General features: G+C 45.3%; 1 protein-coding gene across 1 annotated transcript in view; it reads left to right on the top strand.

The window, feature by feature from the left end:
• Window positions 1-20,814, top strand: part of GLG1 (golgi glycoprotein 1) — a 167,676-nt gene that overhangs the window by 105,722 nt on the left and 41,140 nt on the right. The window contains exons 8-11 of the mRNA XM_060788388.2: window positions 8,453-8,667; window positions 13,703-13,824; window positions 17,397-17,498; window positions 20,109-20,262. Of these exons, the coding sequence (XP_060644371.2) occupies window positions 8,453-8,667; window positions 13,703-13,824; window positions 17,397-17,498; window positions 20,109-20,262 (593 nt within the window). The remainder of the gene's footprint in view (window positions 1-8,452; window positions 8,668-13,702; window positions 13,825-17,396; window positions 17,499-20,108; window positions 20,263-20,814) is intronic.

The following is a 20,814-nucleotide window of genomic DNA, read 5'->3' as shown; positions in this document are numbered from 1 at the left end:
TGTATGATATTGTTTCTAACGCCCACTTTTTGCTTGATGTTCAGGCAGTGCTTCTTGTAGGTCAGAGCACGATCCAGAGTGACTCCCAGGTATTTGGGTGTGTTGCAATGCTCCAGTGGGATCTCTTCCCAGGTAATCCTCAGAGCTTGGGATGCTTGTCTGTTCTTATGGTGAAAAGCACATGTCTGTGTTTTAGATGGATCAGTTGGTTTTCCCTGTCATAGGCAGTAAGAGCACCGAGAGCTTCGGAGAGCTTCTGTTCAGCCATCCCAAAGCTCCCTGCTTGAGCGGTGATGGCACGATCATCAGCATAGATGAAACTCTCTGTCCCTTCTGGCAGTGGCTGGTCATTTGTGTAAATGTTGAACATGGATGGAGCAAGCACGCTCCCCTGAGGCAGGCCGTTCTTCTGTTTCCGCCATCTGCTTCTCTGGCTCTGGAACTCAACAAAAAAGCTCCTGTTTTGTAGCAGGTTTCCTAAGAGATGGGTGAGATGGTAATCCTTTGATGTTTTAGATGGATTAGGGATCAGCTGGTTTTCCCTGTAATAGGCAGTAAGAGCACCTAGAGCTACCAAGAGCTTTTGTTCAGCCATCTCAAAGCTCCCTGCTTGAGTGGTGATGGCACGATCATCAGCATAGATGAAACTTTCTGTCCCTTCATAAAAATAATAAAAAATCATAAAATAAAATACTGTTTGATGAGCATATGATACATTGATTAGGCTTGTGCACAGAGTTGGCGTCCGGCATCTGGAGGGCTACATAAAATGACAGGGACGGCTAGATTTGGCCCATGGGCCTTGAGTTTGACACATACGTTGTAGGACATCAGCCTGAGCAAAACCACACAAGGCTATGGAAAGCATCACATGGGCTTCAGCATCAGAACTGTTTCCAACTACGTCAAATAGGAGTACATCAAAAGAAACCGATTCTGTACGCAAGCCTATGCAGTAAATTTTTTCTTCCCTCTGGGAGAAGCTTTTCCCTCCTCCCGTCCTTGGCTATTTACAGTCATTTTAAAAAGGAGGATTTATTTCTTGGTAACCAGAAACGAGTGGAAACACAAGGAGTCCTCACAAACAAGCAGGAACATACGGGCAAAGGCCTTCCTTCAGGCAGACTCCGCTTCAGAGCTTTAAAGGTCAATGTTGACACTCTGAGTCTGGCTTGGAAATTGACTAGTCACCGATGTTGCTCAGCCATAACAGATGAGGTTCTGTGAAGACTGTGTGTTGTTCAGCTGTGCACTGACCTCCACACATTAAAAAAACCCACGCACAGGCGTCTTCCAAAGAAAATAAAAACCAAGCAACCAAAGTCCCATGGCGATCAGCGAGTGGCGACGGGGGCAGGACTGTGAAATCTGGAAGCCCCTAGTCACAGACTGGCACATGGGCGGTGGGTACGGACTCAGTCGCTCTACCTCAAGGTCCGAGGCAGTTGAGTAGTTCGGCAGCTGTATCCACGACTGAGCAGCCCTATTGAGGACCCACTCTGCTCACCCCACACGGGGAGGGGGCTAGAAAAGGTGCCCTAAACATAGTCTGCCTCACTTATCCCTGACTGGACTGCCGCGTCCAGTGGGGTCACCATCCTGCGGCCAAAAAAGAAAAATGAACTTCGGTACGTGGAACGTACGGACTCTGATGGACAACAGTGACAGTGAACGCCCCGAACGCAGAACTGCCATCATCGCAAGGGAGCTGGGACGCTTCAACATCGACATAGCAGCCCTTCAGGAGACCCGGAGAGCAGGAGAGGGACAGCTGAAGGAAGAAAAAGGAGGCTACACCTTCTTCTGGAAGGGACTGCCCGAAGAAGACCAAAGAATGCACGGAGTTGGCTTCGCTATAAGAAATGAACTGATGAAACATCTGTCCGAAGCACCCACTGGCATCAACGAACGACTCTCCACCCTCCGAATTGATCTTGCCAAAAACCAACGGGCAACCATCATAAGTGCCTATGCACCAACACTAGACGCTGATGAAGACATCAAGGAGAAATTCTACTATCAGCTGGACACTGTCCTATCGGGGATACCTAAGGAGGACAAAATCATTCTCCTGGGGGACTTCAATGCAAGAGTCGGGCGAGACTTCGACCTGTGGCCAGGCACCATAGGAAAAGACGGGGTTGGAAACAGCAACTCGAATGGCATCCTGCTTCTCACCAAATGTGCGGAGCACAACCTTGTCATCACCAACACGCTCTTCCGCCAGAAAAACAAGTTCAAGACATCATGGAAGCACCCCCGGTCAAAGCATTGGCACCTCTTAGACTATGTAATCACACGTGCCAGAGACCGCCGTGACGTACTCCTCACAAGAGCCATGACAGGTGCTGACGACTGCTGGACCGACCACAGGCTAATCCGATCCACGATGGCTATCAAGATCGCCCCCAAGCGCAGACTCCAAGGAAGAAAGACAAGGCGCAAAATGAACACCCAAGCCCTTCAGGAGCCCTCCAGGCGAGCCCATCTCCAAACAGCACTCAAGGACCATCTACCCACAGTACACCCCGAAAATGTTGAGGAACATTGGAACAAACTGAAGACCTCCATCATCCAAGCCTGCGAAGAAACTATTGGATACCAAGCCAAGAAACATCAAGACTGGTTTGACGAAAATGACATCGAGATCCAACAGCTAATCGACAAGAAAAGGAAAGCCTTCCAAACATGGCAGAGAGACATCAACTGTGCTGCTAAGAAAAAGATCTACGCCAGTGCAAAAGCTGAGGTCCAAAGAAGGATAAGAGAACTCAAGAACATCTGGTGGACAAAGAAGGCTGAAGAAATCCAACACCTGGCAGATACCCATAATGCTCAAGGATTTTTCAAAGCCACAAAGGTCATCTATGGGCCAAGAAACCATGGCATACAGCCTCTACGCTCATCAGACGGAACCAAACTCCTGAAGGACCAAAAGTCAATTGCACTACGTTGGAAAGAACACTACCAAAGCCTCCTAAACCGCAGCTCCAGTGTGGCTGAAGAGGTCCTCTCACAAATCCCGCAACAACAAACCAGGGATGAGCTTGCAGCACTGCCTAGTTTGGAAGAAGTCAGCAATGCCATCAGCCAACAAAAGAACAACAAAGCCAGCGGACCGGATGGGATCCCTGCTGAAATCTTTAAAGAGGGAGGACCTGCGCTGACACACCAACTCCACCAGCTCATAGAAAAAGTGTGGGTGACCGAGAAAATCCCAGCAGACTTCAAGGATGCCACCATCATCACCCTCTTCAAAAAAGGGGAAAGAACAGACTGCGGAAACTATCGAGGTATCTCCCTTCTAACCTCTGCTGGAAAAATCCTCGCAAGAATCCTTGCAAACCGCCTTCTGCCCCTCTCAGAAGACACCCTCCCAGAATCCCAGAACGGCTTCCGCCCCTCCAGAGGAACTGTGGACATGATCTTCACTGCACGACAGCTCCAAGAAAAATGCAGGGAACAAAACCAACCTCTGTACATGGCATTCATCGACCTTGCAAAGGCATTCGACACAGTGAATCGCAGCGCTCTCTGGACCATCCTCCAAAAAATCGGGTGCCCAAGCAAATTTGTGAACATCCTGCGGCTCCTCCACGATGACATGATGGCAACAGTCTTGGACAGCAATGGCTCCCAAAGTGACCCATTTAAGGTGGAATCGGGTGTCAAACAGGGATGTGTTATTGCCCCAACTTTATTCTCCATCTTCATCGCCATGATACTTCACCTTGTTGATGGGAAGCTTCCCACCGGAGTGGAAATCATCTATCGGACAGACGGCAAGCTATTTAACCTCAGCAGACTGAAAGCCAAAACCAAGGTCACAACAACATCTGTTATAGAACTCCAGTATGCTGATGACAATGTCGTCTGTGCGCATACAGAAGAAGATCTACAAGCCACTCTCAACACCTTTGCAGAAGCATACACAAAGCTTGGCCTGTCACTGAACATCGAGAAAACCAAAGTGCTGTTCCAGCAGTCACCAGCCGCCCCCTCTCCAATGCCAGAGATACAGCTTAATGGTGTAACATTAGAAAATGTCGACCATTTCCGCTACCTTGGCAGCCACCTCTCCACCAAAGTCAACATCGACGCCGAAATACAACACCGCCTGAGCTCTGCAAGTGCAGCATTTTCCCGAATGAAGCAGAGAGTGTTTGAGGACCGGGACATCCGTAGGGATACTAAGGTGCTTGTCTATAAAGCTATTGTCCTCCCAACCCTGCTATATGCCTGTGAGACGTGGACTGTCTACAGACGTCACATGCAGCTCCTGGAACGATTCCATCAGCGCTGCCTCCGGAAAATCCTGCAAATCTCCTGGGAAGACAAGCGGACAAACGTCAGTGTGCTGGAGGAAGCAAAGACCACCAGCATTGAAGCAATGGTCCTCCAACATCAACTCCGCTGGACAGGCCACGTTGTCCGGATGCCTGACCACCGTCTCCCAAAGCAGTTGCTCTACTCCGAACTCAAGAATGGAAAACGGAATGTTGGTGGACAGGAAAAGAGATTTAAAGATGGGCTCAAAGCCAACCTTAAAAACTCTGGCATAGACACTGAGAACTGGGAGGCCCTGGCCCTTGAGCGCTCCAGCTGGAGGTCAGCTGTGACCAGCAGTGCTGCAGAATTCGAGGAGGCACGAGTGGAGGGTGAAAGAGAGAAACGTGCCAGGAGGAAGGCACGTCAAGCCAACCCCGACCGAGACCGCCTTCCACCTGGAAACCAATGCCCTCACTGCGGAAGAAGATGCAGAGCAAGAATAGGGCTCCACAGCCACATGCGGACCCACAAGGAAACCCATGATGGAAGACCATCTTACTCGTCCAACGAGGGATCGCCTAAGTAAGTAAGTAAGTAAGTAAGTAAGTCAGCCATAAACAGCATCGCTGCTCTATCCCGCAACTAAACGAAGTTTCCGAAAGATCTTCCATAGTACTCCTAATACAGGGAGGCTACAATGGAGGACTTGGATCATGCTCCCTTGGCTCTCTCCAAATTCAAGCACCGGCTCCAAAGGATACGCATAGTGCCTCGCTTGCATTGGATGAAAAGGAGAGAAAAGAACACTTGCAGGATAAACATGGCTCCGCTCCTTCCTCCAGGACACTTTCCCCAATTGTTTCATGTAAATAAGTCGCTTTTGGTCGCTTATCTGAAGCACTGCCTGAATATCAAGCAAAAGGTAGGTGCTAGAAATGGTAGAGTACAATATGTTGTTGTTCATTCGTTCAGTCGCCTCCGACTCTTCGTGACCTCATGGACCAGCCCACGCCAGAGCTCCCTGTCGGCTGTTACCACCCCCAGCTCCCTCAAGGTCAGTCCAGTCACTTGAAGGATGCCATCCATCCATCTTGCCCTTGGTCGGCCCCTCTTCCTTTTGCCTTCCACTTTCCCCAGCATAATTGTCTTCTCTAGGCTTTTCTGTCTCCTCATGATGTGGCCAAAGTACTTCAACTTTGTTTCTAGTATCTTTCCCTCCAGTGAGCAGTCGGGCTTTATTTCCTGGAGGATGGACTGGTTGGATCTTCTTGCAGTCCAAGGCACTCTCAGCACTTTCCTCCAGCACCACAGCTCAAAAGCATCTCTCTTCCTTCTCTCAGCCTTCCCTAAGGTCCAGCTCTCACATCCGTAGGTGACTACAGGGAAGACCATGGCTTGGACTAGGCAATGGATCTTTGTTGCCAGTCTGATGTCTCTACTCTTTACTATTTTATCGAGACTGGACATTGCTCTCCTCCCAAGAAGGAAGCGTCTCCTGATTTCCTGGCCACAGTCTGCATCTGCAGTAATCTTTGCACCTAGAAATACAAAGTCTGTCACGGCCTCCACGGTTTCTCCCTCTATTTTCCAGTTGTCAATCATTCTTGTTGCCATAATCTTGGTTTTTTTGACGTTTAGCTGCAACCCGGCTTTTGCGCTTTCTTCTTTCACCTTGATTAGAAGGCTCCTCAGCTCCTCCTCGCTTTCGGCCATCAGAGTGGTGTCATCTGCATATCTGAGGTTGTTAATGTTTCTTCCAGCAATTTTCACCCCAGCTTTGCATTCATCCAGCCCCGCACATCGCATGATGTGTTCTGCATACAAGTTAAAAAGGTTGGGTGAGAGGATGCAGCCTTGCCGTACGCCTTTCCCAATCTTGAACCAGTCTGTTGTTCCGTGGTCAGTTCTGACTGTTGCTACTTGGTCCTTGTACAGATTCCTCAGGAGAGAGACAAGGTGGCTTGGGATGCCCATCTCACTAAGAACTTGCCACAATTTATTATGATCCACACAGTCAAAGGCTTTAGAATAGTCAATGAAGCAGAAGTAGAGAGTACAATATAGTAATATTTAATACTGATATTGTACTATGCTAATAATATAATATATTGTATGTATATATATATCTTATAAGCCACTCTGAGTCCCCTTCGGGATGAGAAGGGCAGCATATTAATGTCGTAAATAAATAACAATAATAAATAATAAGAAACAACAACAACAACAATAATCTATATAAATAAAAATGTAATGTTCTTTTGTGGACAGAACTCAAAAACTACTGGGGGAATTGACACCAAATTTGGACACAAGACACCTAACAACCCAATGTATGCCCTTCACTCATTAAAACACTGAAAAACACAGCAGAAGGGACTGAAAAAGCCCCAAAAAGCTAAATGACGAAAAGGTAAATGACAGTACAGAAAAAAGGAAAGAAAGAGGGAGGGAACAGGAGAAAGAAAGAAAGAAAAGAAAGAGGGAGGGAGGGAGGGAAAGAAAGAAGGAAAGGGAGAAGGAAGCATGCAAGCAAAGAGAGAAGGAAGGAAAGAGGTAGAGGTAGAGAAGGAAGAAAGGAGAGAAAAAGGAGGGAAAGAAAAAGGGGGAAGGAAGGAAAGTTAGAGAAGGAATGGAGAGAAGGAAAGAAAAAGGGAAAGAAGGAAGGAAAGAGGGAGCGAAGGAAGGGGGAAGATGTAGAGAAAGAGGGAAGGAAGGAAAGAAGGAAAGAGAGAAGGAAGAAAAGAGAGAGAGCAGAAGAGAAAGAAAAAGGGGAAGGAAGGAGAGATAGAGAAGGAAGGAAGAAGAGAAGGAAAGACAGGAAAGAAGGAAGGAAAGAGGGAGTGAATGAAGGAGGGAAAGAAGGAGAGAAAGAGGGAAGGTTGGCCACAGCAATGCATGGTGGGTACAGCTAGTATTAATAATAAACTTTATTTATACCCCGCCACCATCTCCCCAAAGGGGACTTGGGGCGGCTTACATGAGGCCAAGCCCAGAAATGCATTACAATACAGTAACAAAAAACATAAGGCAATATCATGATAAAATAAAATAACATCATACGAAAGCTGACTGGCACAACCTGGGGATCACAACCAGACACAGTGAAGACATCTGCCCTTGCTCTATGCTACTCTTCTGCTGAGTATGCATGCCCAGTGTGGAACACATCTCATCACACTAAAACAGTGGATGTGGCTCTTCATGAGCCATGCTGCATTATCACGGGGTGTCTGCGCCCTACATCACTGGAGAAATTACACTGTTTAGCCGGTGTTGCACCACCTGACATCTGCCGGGAAGTAGCAGCCAATAGTGAAAGGACCAAGGCAGAGACATCTCCAGCTCATCCCTTGTTTGAGTATCAGCCAGCACGTCAACGACTTAAATCAAGACATAGCTTTCTTAGATCTACAGAGACACTTGCTGGAACACCTCAGCAAGCGAGAGTCCAAAAGTGGCAGGCTCAAACCCAGAGCCTCAAACAATGGCTGATACCAAATGAGAGACTCACAGAAGACTGGGCGACTTGGAAGGTGCTGAACAGACTGTGCTCTGGTACCACGAGATGTAGAGCCAATCTTAAGAAATGGGGCCACAAAGTGGAATCCTCGGCCTGCGAGTGTGGAGAAGAGCAAACCACTGACCACCTGCTGCAATGCACCCTGAGCCCTGCCACATGCACAAGGGAGGACCTTCTTGCGGCAACACCAGAGGCACTCCAAGTGGCCAGATACTGGTCAAAGGACATTTAATCAACTACCAAGCTTGCAAACTTTATGTTTTGTTTGTTTGTTTGTTAAAAAATGCAATACAACTGTTTGGTTTGCTCCTGACACTATTTCACTATCTCTCTCTCTCTCTCTCTCTCTCTCTCTCTCTCTCTCTCTAAATTAAATTAAAATTAAAATTAAATAAATAAATAAATAAATAAATTTTATTATTTGAAATGCTTTGCCATCTTTATCTAACACGCCATCCCATTGGTTGTGCCTCTTATCAGGATCAGAGAATGGGAGTTAGAGATATTCTCACTTGGGCCACTTTCTGGAATCAGGAAACCTCATCCTTTTGTTAGCTAAGACTTTTAACTGTCGTTGTTACTTCCCTAAAGCTACAGGAAAACAATACAAATGTGTTGGCAGCCCTCTCTTACAACCTGGTGTCTCTCCATGACTCTCCTCAGGTCGGCAGGTGAGCAGCGAATGCCAGGGAGAAATGCTGGACTACCGGCGCATGTTGATGGAGGACTTCTCGCTCAGCCCGGAGATCATCCTCGGCTGCCGCACCGAGATCGAGCACCATTGCTCGGGGCTGCACCGCAAGGGCCGCACCCTCCACTGCCTCATGAAAGTCGTGCGGGGAGAGAAGGGCAGCCTGGGAGTCAACTGCCAGCAGTCGGTAAGGCCGGAGTGGGGTGGGTGGGGGTCTTTTCATGCCAATTGCAGCCTCCATTGCCACTGAGCTTGCAAAGGTTTTGTGTCTGGGCCAGGATCCCTCTTGCTGCACTTCTTGAAGATTTACCTGCATTGATAGGAAATCTCCAGAGCTGTAAGCCTATTACAGGCATGGGCAAACTTTGGCCCTCCAGGTATTTTGGACTTCAACTCCCACCATTCCTAACAGCCTCAGGCCCTTTCCTTTCCCCCCTCAGCTGCTAAACACGGAAGAATAAGGTGGGAGTGGTTTTAATGTATATGTGTTATGTTGATAATTTTATGGCGGCAAAAAAAGCCAATGGGATTTTGGCCTGCCTTAATAGGAGCATAGTGTCTAGATCTAGGGAAATAATGCTACCCCTCTATTCTGCTTTGGTTAGACCATACCTGGAATATTGTGTCCAATTCTGGGCACCACAATTCAAGAGGGATATTGACAAGCTGGAATGTGTCCAGAGGAGGGCGACTAAAATGATCAAGGGTCTGGAGAACAAGCCCTATGAGGAGCGGATTAAGGAGCTGGGTATGTTTAGCCTGAAGAAGAGAAGGCTGAGAGGAGATACGATCGCCATGTATAAATATGTGAGAGGAAGCCACAGGGAGGAGGGAGCAAGCTAGTTTCCTGCTTCCCTGGAGACTAGGACACGAAACAATGGCTTCAAACTACAAGAGAGGAGATTCCATCTGAACATGAGGAAAAACTTCCTGACTGTGAGAGCCGTTCAGCAGTGGAACTCTCTGCCCCGGAGTGTGGTGGAGGCTCCTTCTTTGGAAGCTTTTAAACAGAGGCTGGATGGCTATCTGTCGGGGGTGATTTGAATGCAATATTTCTGCTTCTGCTTCATGGCAGAATGAGGCCCATGAGGTCTCTTCCAACTCTTTGATTCTATGATTCTATGATTCTATGCCTATGTTTGGTTTACTTTGTATGTTTTGTGTTTTACAATTTGGAAACTGCCCTGAGTCCCCTAGGAGAGATAGAGCAGTATATAAATAAAGTTTTATTATGTTTTATTATTATTATAAAATAATAAATGTAATGGTAATAATAAATAGAGTAAAATAATAAATGTAATAATAACAATAATAAAGTAAAATAATAAATGTAATAATAATAGAGTAAAATGATAAATGTAATAATAATAATAATAGAATAAAATAATAATATAGTAAAATAATAAATGTAATACTACTACTACTACTACTACTACTACTAATAATAATAATAATAGCCCCCTATCAGGTGCCACAAAGACAAGACTCTGGCACAAGCCAGTAAAGGTGGACCCAGGGGTGATCCCATGGCGACAGCAGGATTGCAGAGAAACAACTGGAAAAGCTGACACAATATGAGGATTTAAAGATCGAACTGCAAAGACTCTGGCACAAGCCAGTCAATGTGGTCCCAGTGTTGATTAGCACACTGGGTGCAGTGCCTCAAGACCTTGGCCTTCTGCCAGCTGCAGAAGGCCACCTTACTGGGATCTGCACGCATTATTCGCGAATACATCACACAGTCCTAGACACTTGGGAAGGGTCCGACGTGTGATCCAATGCAACAGCCAGCAGAGTGTCTGTTGTGGACTCATCTTGTTGTGTTTCAAATAAGAATAACCGAGTAAAAATAAATCACCTTAACTCGAGTAGAAGCCGAGGGGGACTTTTTGAACCTTAAAAAAGGGCTGAAAATTAGGCTTTTACTCGAGTATATACAGTAGTTATCCTTACTTATTGGTTTGCTCTAAGACTCCTGAACTCCAGAGTCACTCTAAATGATGAGATGCCACTCACCTACATGAAAACCATGCTGGGTTTTTAAGGCTTGGCTTGATGGAGACCCAAAGGGTATCTTTTCGCTGGTTCTCTTTCCATGCTTTCAGTCCTATTGAGGAGGGGAGGTGCACTAGTTCTGTATCTCTATTTTGGTCCTTGAGAGACAATGGTGGTCCACGCTCTGGTTACATCCCATATAGACTACTGCAACGCTCTCTACGTGGGGTTTCCTTTGAAGACTACCCAGAAACTGCAATTAGTCCAACGCTTGGCAGCTAGGCTACTAATGGGAGCGGGTACAGGGAGCGTACAACTCCCTTGTTGTGCCAGCTCCACTGGCTGCCAATAAGCTTCCAAGCACAATTCAAAGTGCTGGTTTTAACCTACAAAACCCTATACCAGGGGTCCTCAAACTAAGGCCTGAGGGCTGAATACGGCCCTCCAAAGTCATTTACCCGGCCCTCGCTCAGGGTCAACCTAAGTCTCAAATGACTTGAAAGCACACAACAACAACAACAACAACTATTTTATCTCATCAGCCAAAAGCAGGGCCACACTTCCCACTGAAATACTACTAAGTTTATATTTGTTGAAATTGTTCTTCATTTTAATTATTGTATTGTTTTTAAGTGTTTTGTGCACTACAAATAAGATATGGGCAGTGTGCATAGGAATTCATTCATGCTTTTTTCAAATTATAATCCGGCCCTCCAAGAGTTTGAGGGACAGTGACTTGGCCCTCTGTTTAAAAAGTTTGAGGACCCTTGCCCTATACGGTTCCGGCCTGGTTTACCTGTCCAAACGTATTCTCCCCTATGAACCATCAAGAGTGTTAAGATCGTCTGGAGAGGCCCTGCTCACGGTCCCGCCACCTTCGCAGATGTGTCTGGTGGGAACGAGAGACAGGGCCTTTTCTGTGGTGGCTACTCGGCTATGGAATTATTATTATTATTATTATTATTATTATTATTATTATTATTACTTTATTTGTACCCCGCTAGCATCTCCCGAAGGACTCGATGCGGCTTACACAGGCCAAGGCCTCAAAACACAATACAACAATACAATACCTAGAGCAAATTAAAAACAGTTAAGCAGAGTAAACAACAGCAATAACAATACATTGAGACAACAAGTCACTATAAAAACTGGGCCAGGCCAGTTTCCCTCCCAAATGAAATTAGAACTGCTCCCTCCCTCCTGACCTTTAGGAAACTAGTGACCATCACTCATAAAAACACTGAAAAACATGGTGGAAGAGACTTTAAAAGCCAAAAATAATAATAAAATAAAACAAAAATACATTATACCACAACGTATGCGCATAACTACATAAGTACACATATACACAAATATATATAAGCCACACCGAGTCCCTTGGGGAGATGGTAGCGGGGTATAAATAAAGTTTAATTATTATTGTTGTTAGGTTCTTGTGGGTTTTTTCGGGCTATAGAGCCATGTTCTAGAGGCATTTCTCCTGACGTTTCGCCTGCATCTATGGCAAGCATCCTCAGAGGTAGTGAGGTCTGTTGGAAGTAGGAAAATGGGCTTATATATCTGTGGAATGGCTGGGGTGGGGCAAAGAGCTCTTCTCTGCTGGAGCTAGGTGTGAATGTTTCAACCAGGCACATCTTAACACCTCTCAACACAACATTTTCCCAGGCTCAGTCAGGCCTTCAAATGCTAATGAAGGTGATCAGTTGAAACATTCACACCTAGCTTTAGCAGAGAAGAGCTCTTTGCCCCACCCCAGCCATTCCACAGATATATAAGCCCATTTTTCTATTTCCAACAGACCTCACTATTTATTTATTTATTTACTTTGCTTCTATACGGCTGTATCTCAAGCCCGAAGGCGACTCACAGTGGTTCACAAACAGTAAAAACAGTAGAAACAGCAGTGGTTCCATACAACATATAACAATTGACTTAACACATTATCCATAAATTACCGATAAGCAATTACAATGCACAATTATTACAAAAAACAACTGTCTCCAATCTTCTCATCATCCAAGCGTAGTCCAGGTTCGTCGTCCATTGTTCCATTCCTATGTTCCATTACCAGATTGCACTAAATTACTCAAACGCCTGCACAAATATCCAGGTCTTCACCTTTTTGCGGAATACCATTAGAGATGGTGCTAGTCTAATGTCCGCAGGAAGGGCGTTCCACAGGCGAGGAGCCACCACCGAGAAGGCCCTATCTCTCGTCCCCGCCAGCCGAGCTTGAGAAGCAGGCGGGATCGAGAGCAGGGCCTCCCCGGAAGATCTCAAAGTCCCGGTGGGTTCATAGGCAGAGATGCGGTCAGATAGGTAGCTTGGGCCGGAACCGTTTAGGGCTTTAAAGGCCAACGCCAGCACTTTGAATTCAGCCCGGTAGCAGATCGGTAGCCAGTGGAGTTGGCGCAACAGGGGGGTTGTATGCTCCCTGCGCTCCGCTCCTGTTAAAATCATGGCTGCCGAGCGTTGGACTAGTTGGAGCTTCCGAGCTGTCTTCAAAGGCAACCCCACGTAGAGAGCGTTGCAGTAGTCTAGACGGGATGTAACCAGAGCGTGGACTACCGTGGCCAAGTCAGAACCTCGACTTAGATGCAGGCGAAACGTCAGGAGAGAATGCCTCTAGAACATGGCTCTATAGCCCGAAAAAACCTACAAGAACCTAGTGATTCCAGCCATGAAAGCCTTCGACAATTATTGTTGTTGTTATTATTATTATTTTATATACACATACACACAAAAAACACATATGCACAGACTGGGCTACAGCAACGTGTGGCAGGGGGCGGCTAGTAAATAAATAATGGTGGAATCCTCCAGGCCTGCAAAACGACTAGATCTGACCATCAGGCCTGGCACGTATCGTCTCTGCTGCTTCCAGAGGCAAAAGGAAGTGGCAGCATTACAGAAACCCTGTTGCAGCTGATTCACGGGGACTGGGGATTGCTCCTCCCTTTGGCATATTTCAGCTGGTTGCCATTACTTGGCTTCGGGCCTGAAAGATAAATAAGTTGCTCGTGGGCGGCTTTTCCTCGGCAAATGTTTTTTTGCCCTTTCAACTTGCAAGAGCAGTTAATATCCATGCGAAAGTATTTTTTTACACCTACAGAAGCAGTCCCTGAAACTTAACTGGAGGGTAGACGCTGATGCCACTCGCTGTATCATTCTGCTCGGTCATGGCTGTTTCAACTCTTCCTTTCCTCCCTCCTTCCCTTCTCCAGCTTCAAACGCTTATCCAAGAGGCAGACCCGGGTGCCGATTACCGCATCGACAGAGCTTTGAACGAAGCCTGTGAATCCGTGATACAGACGGCCTGCAAGCACATCCGCGCCGGAGACCCCATGTAGGTGACGGAGGCCGCTTTGAAGCCTCCTTGCTTTGGTTTCACTTCACTTGCTTACGTTCATTCTCGTTCTGCACCATGAGAGACCTCCGAGTGACCCTGTAATGGTTCTGCTCTGGTCTTGCAAGCTTGATGGAGTCAATCCACCTGTAACGTGGTCCTCCACTTCTCCCTATAATGCGCCTTGCCATCTTGTGATATCTCCAATTCATGCTAGTTCCTATATACAGTAGAACCTTGACTTAAGAGTGTCCCAACTTAAGAATGTTTTGAGTTAAGAACAGATGCTTGGCCCAGGGTTTGCTTGACATAAGAGCATTGTTTTGAGATATCTCCAAAGCATGCTAGTTCCTATATACAGTAGAACCTCGACTTAAGAGTGTCCCAACTTAAGAATGTTTTGAGTTAAGAACAGATGCTTGGCCCAGGGTTTGCTTGACATAAGAGCATTGTTTTGAGATATCTCCAAAGCATGCTAGTTCCTATATACAGTAGAACCTCGACTTAAGAGTGTCCCAATTTAATAATGTTTTGAGTTAAGAACAGATGCTTGGCCCAGGGTTTGCTTAACATAAGAGCATGGTTTTGAGATATCTCCAAAGCATGCTAGTTCCTATATACAGTAGAACCTCGACTTAAGAGTGTCCCAACTTAAGAATGTTTTGAGTTAAGAACAGATGCTTGGCCCAGGGTTTGCTTGACATAAGAGCATTGTTTTGAGATATCTCCAAAGCATGCTAGTTCCTATATACAGTAGAACCTCGACTTAAGAGTGTCCCAACTTAAGAATGTTTTGAGTTAAGAACAGATGCTTGGCCCAGGGTTTGCTTGACATAAGAGCATTGTTTTGAGATATCGCCAAAGCATGCTAGTTCCTATATACAGTAGAACCTCGACTTAAGAGTGTCCCAACTTAATAATGTTTTGAGTTAAGAACATGCTTGGCCCAGGGTTTGCTTAACATAAGAGCATGGTTTTGAGATATCTCCAAAGCATGCTAGTTCCTATATACAGTAGAACCTCGACTTAAGAGTGTCCCAACTTAAGAATGTTTTGAGTTAAGAACATGCTTGGCCCAGGGTTTGCTTGACATAAGAACATTGTTTTGAGATATCTCCAAAGCATGCTAGTTCCTATATACAGTAGAACCTTGACTTAAGAGTGTCCCAACTTAAGAATGTTTTGAGTTAAGAACAGATGCTTGGCCCAGGATTTGCTTGACATAAGAGCATTGTTTTGAGTGAAGAGCAAGCACTAATATGAGAGTCCAGGGCTTTAGGGCTTCAAGGGAGCAGTCTCAGGGCCTTGTACTCTTGTTCGCTTTGGGAAATTGCTATCCGCATTGCTCTTATTCGCTTTGAGGAACTTTGGGTCAGTTGTATGATTTTAATTCGTTGCCTTTTTGGTTTCTTTTATACGGAAAGAGAGGGGGAAAGAAAAGGGATGGAGGCAGGAAAGGAGTAAAGTTGTGCTTCCTTGACACAACTTTATGCTCTTTGAGTTAAGAGAAGTTGCTCAGCCCGGAGTTTGCTTTGACATAAGAGCAGTGTTTTGCATTAAGAGCAAGCACTAATATGAGAGGGCTTCAAGAGAGCAGCCTCCAGGCCTCGTGGCCTGTTTGGTTTCTTTTATACAGAAGGAGAGGGAGAAAGAAAGGGAGGGAGACTGGAAGGAGTAAAGTATGAAAACAATAGTGCTTCTGCCTCTTCACTTGGTGCTTCCTTGACACAACTTTGTGCTCTTTGAATTAAGAGCAGTTGCTCAGCCCGGGGTTTGCTTTGACATAAGAGCAGTGTTTTGAGTTAATAGCTAGCACTAATATGAGAGTGCAGGGCTGCTGCCTTGAAGCCCTTGTGCTTCCTTGACACGACTTTATGCTCTTTGAGTTAAGAGCAGTTGCTCATCCCAGGTTTGCTTTGATATAAGAGCAGTGTTTTGAGTTAAGAATGAGCACTAATTTGAGAGTCCAGGGAGCAGCCTCTGGGCCTTGTGCTCTTGTTCGCTTTGGGAAATTGATATCCACTTTTCTCTTGCCGCTTTGAGGAACTTTGGGTCAGTTGTATGATTTTAATTCGTGGCCTGTTTGGTTTCTTTTATATGGAAGGAGAAGGGGAAAGAAAAGGGAGGGAGGCCGGAAGGAGTAAAGTATGAAAACAGTGGTGCTTCTGCCGCTTCACTTTGTGCTTCCTTGACACAACTTTGTGCTCTTTGAGTTAAGAGCAGTTGCTCAGCCCGGGGTTTGCTTTGACATAAGAGCATCGTTTTGAGTTAAGAGTGAGCGCTAATATGAGAGTGCAGGGCTTCAAGGGAGCAGCCTTGAAGACCTTGTGCTTCCTTGACACAACTTTATGCTCTTTGAGTTAAGAGAAGTTGCTCAGCCCAAAGTTTGCTTTGACATAAGAGCAGTGTTTTGAGTTAAGAGTGAGTGCTAATATGAGAGTGCTTCAAGGGAGCAGCCTCCGGGCCTCGTGCTGTTGTCTGCTTTGGGAAATTGCTATCCGCTTTGCTCTTGTCCACTTTGAGGAACTTTGGGTCAGCTGTATGATTTTAATTCGTGGCCTGTTTGGTTTCTTTTATACAGAAAGAGAGGGTGAAAGAAAGGGAGGGAGGCTGGAAGGAGTAAAGTATGAAAACAGTGGTGCTTCTGCCTCTTTACTTTGTGCTTCCTTGACACAACTTTGTGCTCTTTCAGTTAAGAGCAGTTGCTTAGCCTGGGGCTTGCTTTGACATAAGAGCAGTATTTAGCGTTAAGAGTGAGCACTAATATGGGAGTGCTTCAAGGGAGCAGCCTCCGGGCCTCGTGCTGTTATCTGCTTTGGGAGATTGCTATCCACTTTGCTCTTGTCCTCTTTGAGGAGCTATGGGTTAGTTGATTTGTGCGGTTTTTATTCCTGTCCTGTTTGTCTTCAAGCAGAGAGAGAGAGAGCAAGAGAGGGAGGGAGGCTGGAAGGAATACAGTATGAAAACTCCCTTATCTTTTTCTGTCGGAGCCTGGGCAGAACGCCGAAGGCACTGTTCGGCTTGTCTGTTTTGACTAATCTCCTGCCACCTATCTATTTGCTCATTAACTTCTGCAGGTGCCGAGTTGTTTTCAAGCCCCAAATCCTCTCTGGTAGCAATTCAGGGAGAGCACCATCATCCCCACACCCTTCAGGGACATTCTCATGGGAAACTACACTTTGAACAGAGGTCTCCAGGTCATTCTCTGCATCAGTCTCACTGACCAAACCATTGCCATCTTGAAACTCGTTGACATCACTCCCCACATCTAAAGCACCCTGATCCTGAAACACAATCACAGGCTGAGCTCCCAACAGGCTTTGGTGTGGCTTTCCAGCAGGCATGGGCAGACTTCGGCCCTCCAGGTGTTTTGGACTTCAACTCCCACAATTCCTAACAGCCGGTAGGCTGTTAGGAATTGTGGGAGTTGAAGTCCAAAACACCCGGAGGGCTGAAGTTTGTCCAGGCCTGGTTTACAGGGTGGTGTCTTCTTATTTACAGATTGTTTACTTCCCGTAAGGGCTTCCAAAACTCGCATCTCTTGGTATAACTTGTCAATTGCTCTTTTGTAGGATCCTTTCTTGCCTTATGGAGCACTTATACACAGAGAAGATGGTGGAGGATTGCGAGCACCGGCTCCTGGAGCTTCAGTACTTTATTTCACGGGATTGGAAGTGAGTGCTAATAATAATAATAATAATAATAGTAATAATAATTTCCAATGAATCATTTAGGCCACAGAGTTGTGCCTCTGTTTGTAGTCCGTCTGTGTGATTTTCTTGCTGCAGCAGCTGAGATGATCCATGGTTTCCTCAGCTTCCTTGCACAGTCTTCATTTTGAGTGATCAGCTGATTTTTCGATCCTGGCCTTAATGGCCTTTGTCCTGATGGCTTGCTTCTGGGCTGCAAGAATCAGGCCTTCTTCTGTCTCCTTCTTCAGGGTAGCATTCGTGAGCCATCACCAGGTCTTCTCCTTGTCAACTTTTCCTTCAATTTTGTCAAGGAACTGCTCATGCAATACTTTGTTGTGCCAGCTGTCAGCTCTGGTTTGGAATGCCCATACCAAGAGATCTCAACCGGCATTTCAAATCCATAAACATTGACAAAATTACGATCTGTCAACTGCGAAAGGCCACCTGACTTGGATCTGCACGCATCATTCGAAATTACATCACACAGTCCTAGACGCTTGGGAAGTGTTCAACTTGTAATTTTGTGATACGAAATCCAGTATATGGATCTTCCTGACTGTGAGAGCCGTTCAGCAGTGGAACTCTCTGCCCCAGAGTGTGGTGGAGGCTCCTTCTTTGGAAGCTTTTAAACAGAGGCTGGATGGCCATCTGTCAGGGGTGATTTGAATGCAATATTCCTGCTTCTTGGCAGAATGGGGTTGGACTGGATGGCCCAGGAGGTCTCTTCCAACTCTTTGATTCTATGATTCTATGATATCGTTTGCTGTGACATACTGTGTTTTTGTGTCAGTAAAGTAATAATAATAATAATAATAATAATAATAATAATCTATATAAATAAAAATGCAATGTTAGTTTGTGGGATTAACATAACTCAAAAACCATAGGATGAATTGGCACCAAATTTGGACACAATACACTTATCAGGCCAGCGTGTGACCATCACTCATAAAAATACTGAAAAACACAAGAGAAGAGACTTAAAAAGCCGAAAAACAAGCAATGCATTACAACGCATGCGCAAAACCACATATATACACAAACACACACATATATACACATATATGCAAATATATACCCACACATATACACACACAAAACACATATACACAGACTGGACCACAGCAATGCATGGCAGGGGATGGCTAATAATAATAATAATAATAATAATAATAATAATAATAATACATCACACAGTCCTAGATGTTTGGGAAGTGTTCGACTTGTGATTTTGTGATACAAAATCCAGAATATAGATCTCGTTTGCTGTAACATACTCTGTTTTTGTGTCAGTAAAGTAATAATAATAATAATAATCTATATAAATAAAAATGCAATGTTAGTTTGTGGGATTAACATAACGCAAAAACCACTGGATGATTTGGCACCAAATTTGGACACAATACACTTATCAGGCCAGCAAGTGACCATCACTCATAAAAACACTGAAAAACACATGAGAAGAGACTTAAAAAGCCAAAAAACAAGCAATGCATTACAACGCATGTGCAAAACCACCTATATACACAAATATATGCACACAAATATACACACACAAAACACATATACACAGATGGACCACAGCGATGCCTGGCAGGGGATGGCTAATAATAATAATAATAATAATAATAATAATAATCTATATAAATAAAAATGTAATGTTCATTTGTGGGATTAACATAACTCAAAAACCACTGGATGAATTGACACCAAATTTGGACACAATATACACATCAGGCCAACAAGTGACCATCCCTCATAAAACATTGAAAAACACAGCGGAAGAGATGTAAAAAGCCAAAAAACAAAAAATACATTACGACACATGCACAAAACCACATATATATATACATATACACAAATATATTCACATATACACAAATATATATACACACAAAACATATATACACAGACTGGGCCACAGCAACTCGTGGCAGGGGACAGCTAGTAATAATAATAATAAATGTTTCTCTCTGTGTTTATTTGTGCAGACTCGTAGTCCTTGCAACCCAGCAGCAGCCAGATTTGATGAGAGTTTCATTGAAAAACTAGAGCAAAATGTCCCGCGAAAGAAAGTTTTTGCAGTTTGATAAACTTTGCCCTATATTTTTGTGATAGACCCAAGTAGGAAAAGGCATGTATAACCCAGGAACAAATAGTGTAACAGGACCATTTACAGATTGAAAGTCTCTTTGTTACTTCATCAGCTTATATCTAACATGGTGTGCCTCAAAATTATCAGTAAAGTACAATTTGTTCAGGGCATGAATTACATTCTAAATTAAACTGTACTTTTGCGTGATATAGAAATGATCTTTTGTTACAAATGGAGCTACAGCAAACTTGGGCCCTCCGGGTGTTTTGGACTCCAACTCCCACAATTCCTAACAGCCTACCGGCTGTTAGGAATTGTGGGAGTTGGAGTCCAAAACACCCGGAGGGCCCAAGTTTGCCCATGCCTGAGCTACAGTGTCCTGCTCTGCAAGGAATCTCCTTGGTTTTGCCAAATGGAGGAGCAGTAGCCCCATTAAGGAGAAGCAAAGAGTGAAAAGTCAACTCACAGAGAGCCATAATGAGCGCTTTCTTTCCCAGGTTGGACCCGGTCCTGTACCGCAAGTGCCAGGGGGACGCCTCCCGGTTATGCCACACGCGCGGATGGAACGAGACCAGCGAGATGATCCCTCCGGGGGCCGTCTTCTCCTGCCTCTATCGGCACGCCTATCGCACCGAGGAGCAAGGCCGGAGGGTAGGCACATATGCGCCCCTTCACCTGCGCCCCTGCTCAACATCTTTATTAATGACTTAAGGCTAGAAATTAGGATCATCAAGTTGGCAGATGACTCCAAATTGGGAGGGAGAGCCAATACTCCAGAGGACAGGAGCAGGATTCAAAACGATCTTGACAGATTAGAGAGATGATGGGCCAAAACTAACACAATGAAGTTCAATAGGAACAAATGCAAGATACTCCACTTAGGCATTTTGCAAAGATACAAAATGGGGGATGCCTCCCTCGAGAGCAGTATGCGTGAAAAAGATCTTGGAGTCCTCGTGGACAACAAGTTAAACATGAGCCAACAATGTGATGTGGCGGCAAAAAAGCCAATGGGATTTTGGCCTGCATCAAGAGGAGCATAGTGTCTAGATCTAAGGAAGTAATGCTCCCCATGCTCTATTCCGCTTTGGTTAGACCACATCTGGAATATTGTGTCCAATTCTGGGCAACACAGTTCAAGAGAGATATTGACAAGCTGGAATGTGTCCAGAGGAGGGCGACTCAAATGATCAAGGGTCTGGA

This window comes from Anolis sagrei, chromosome 8 (genome assembly GCF_037176765.1).
Source record: "Anolis sagrei isolate rAnoSag1 chromosome 8, rAnoSag1.mat, whole genome shotgun sequence".
Taxonomy (NCBI): domain Eukaryota; kingdom Metazoa; phylum Chordata; class Lepidosauria; order Squamata; family Dactyloidae; genus Anolis; species Anolis sagrei.
This window is presented reverse-complemented; position numbering and strand designations above follow the sequence as displayed.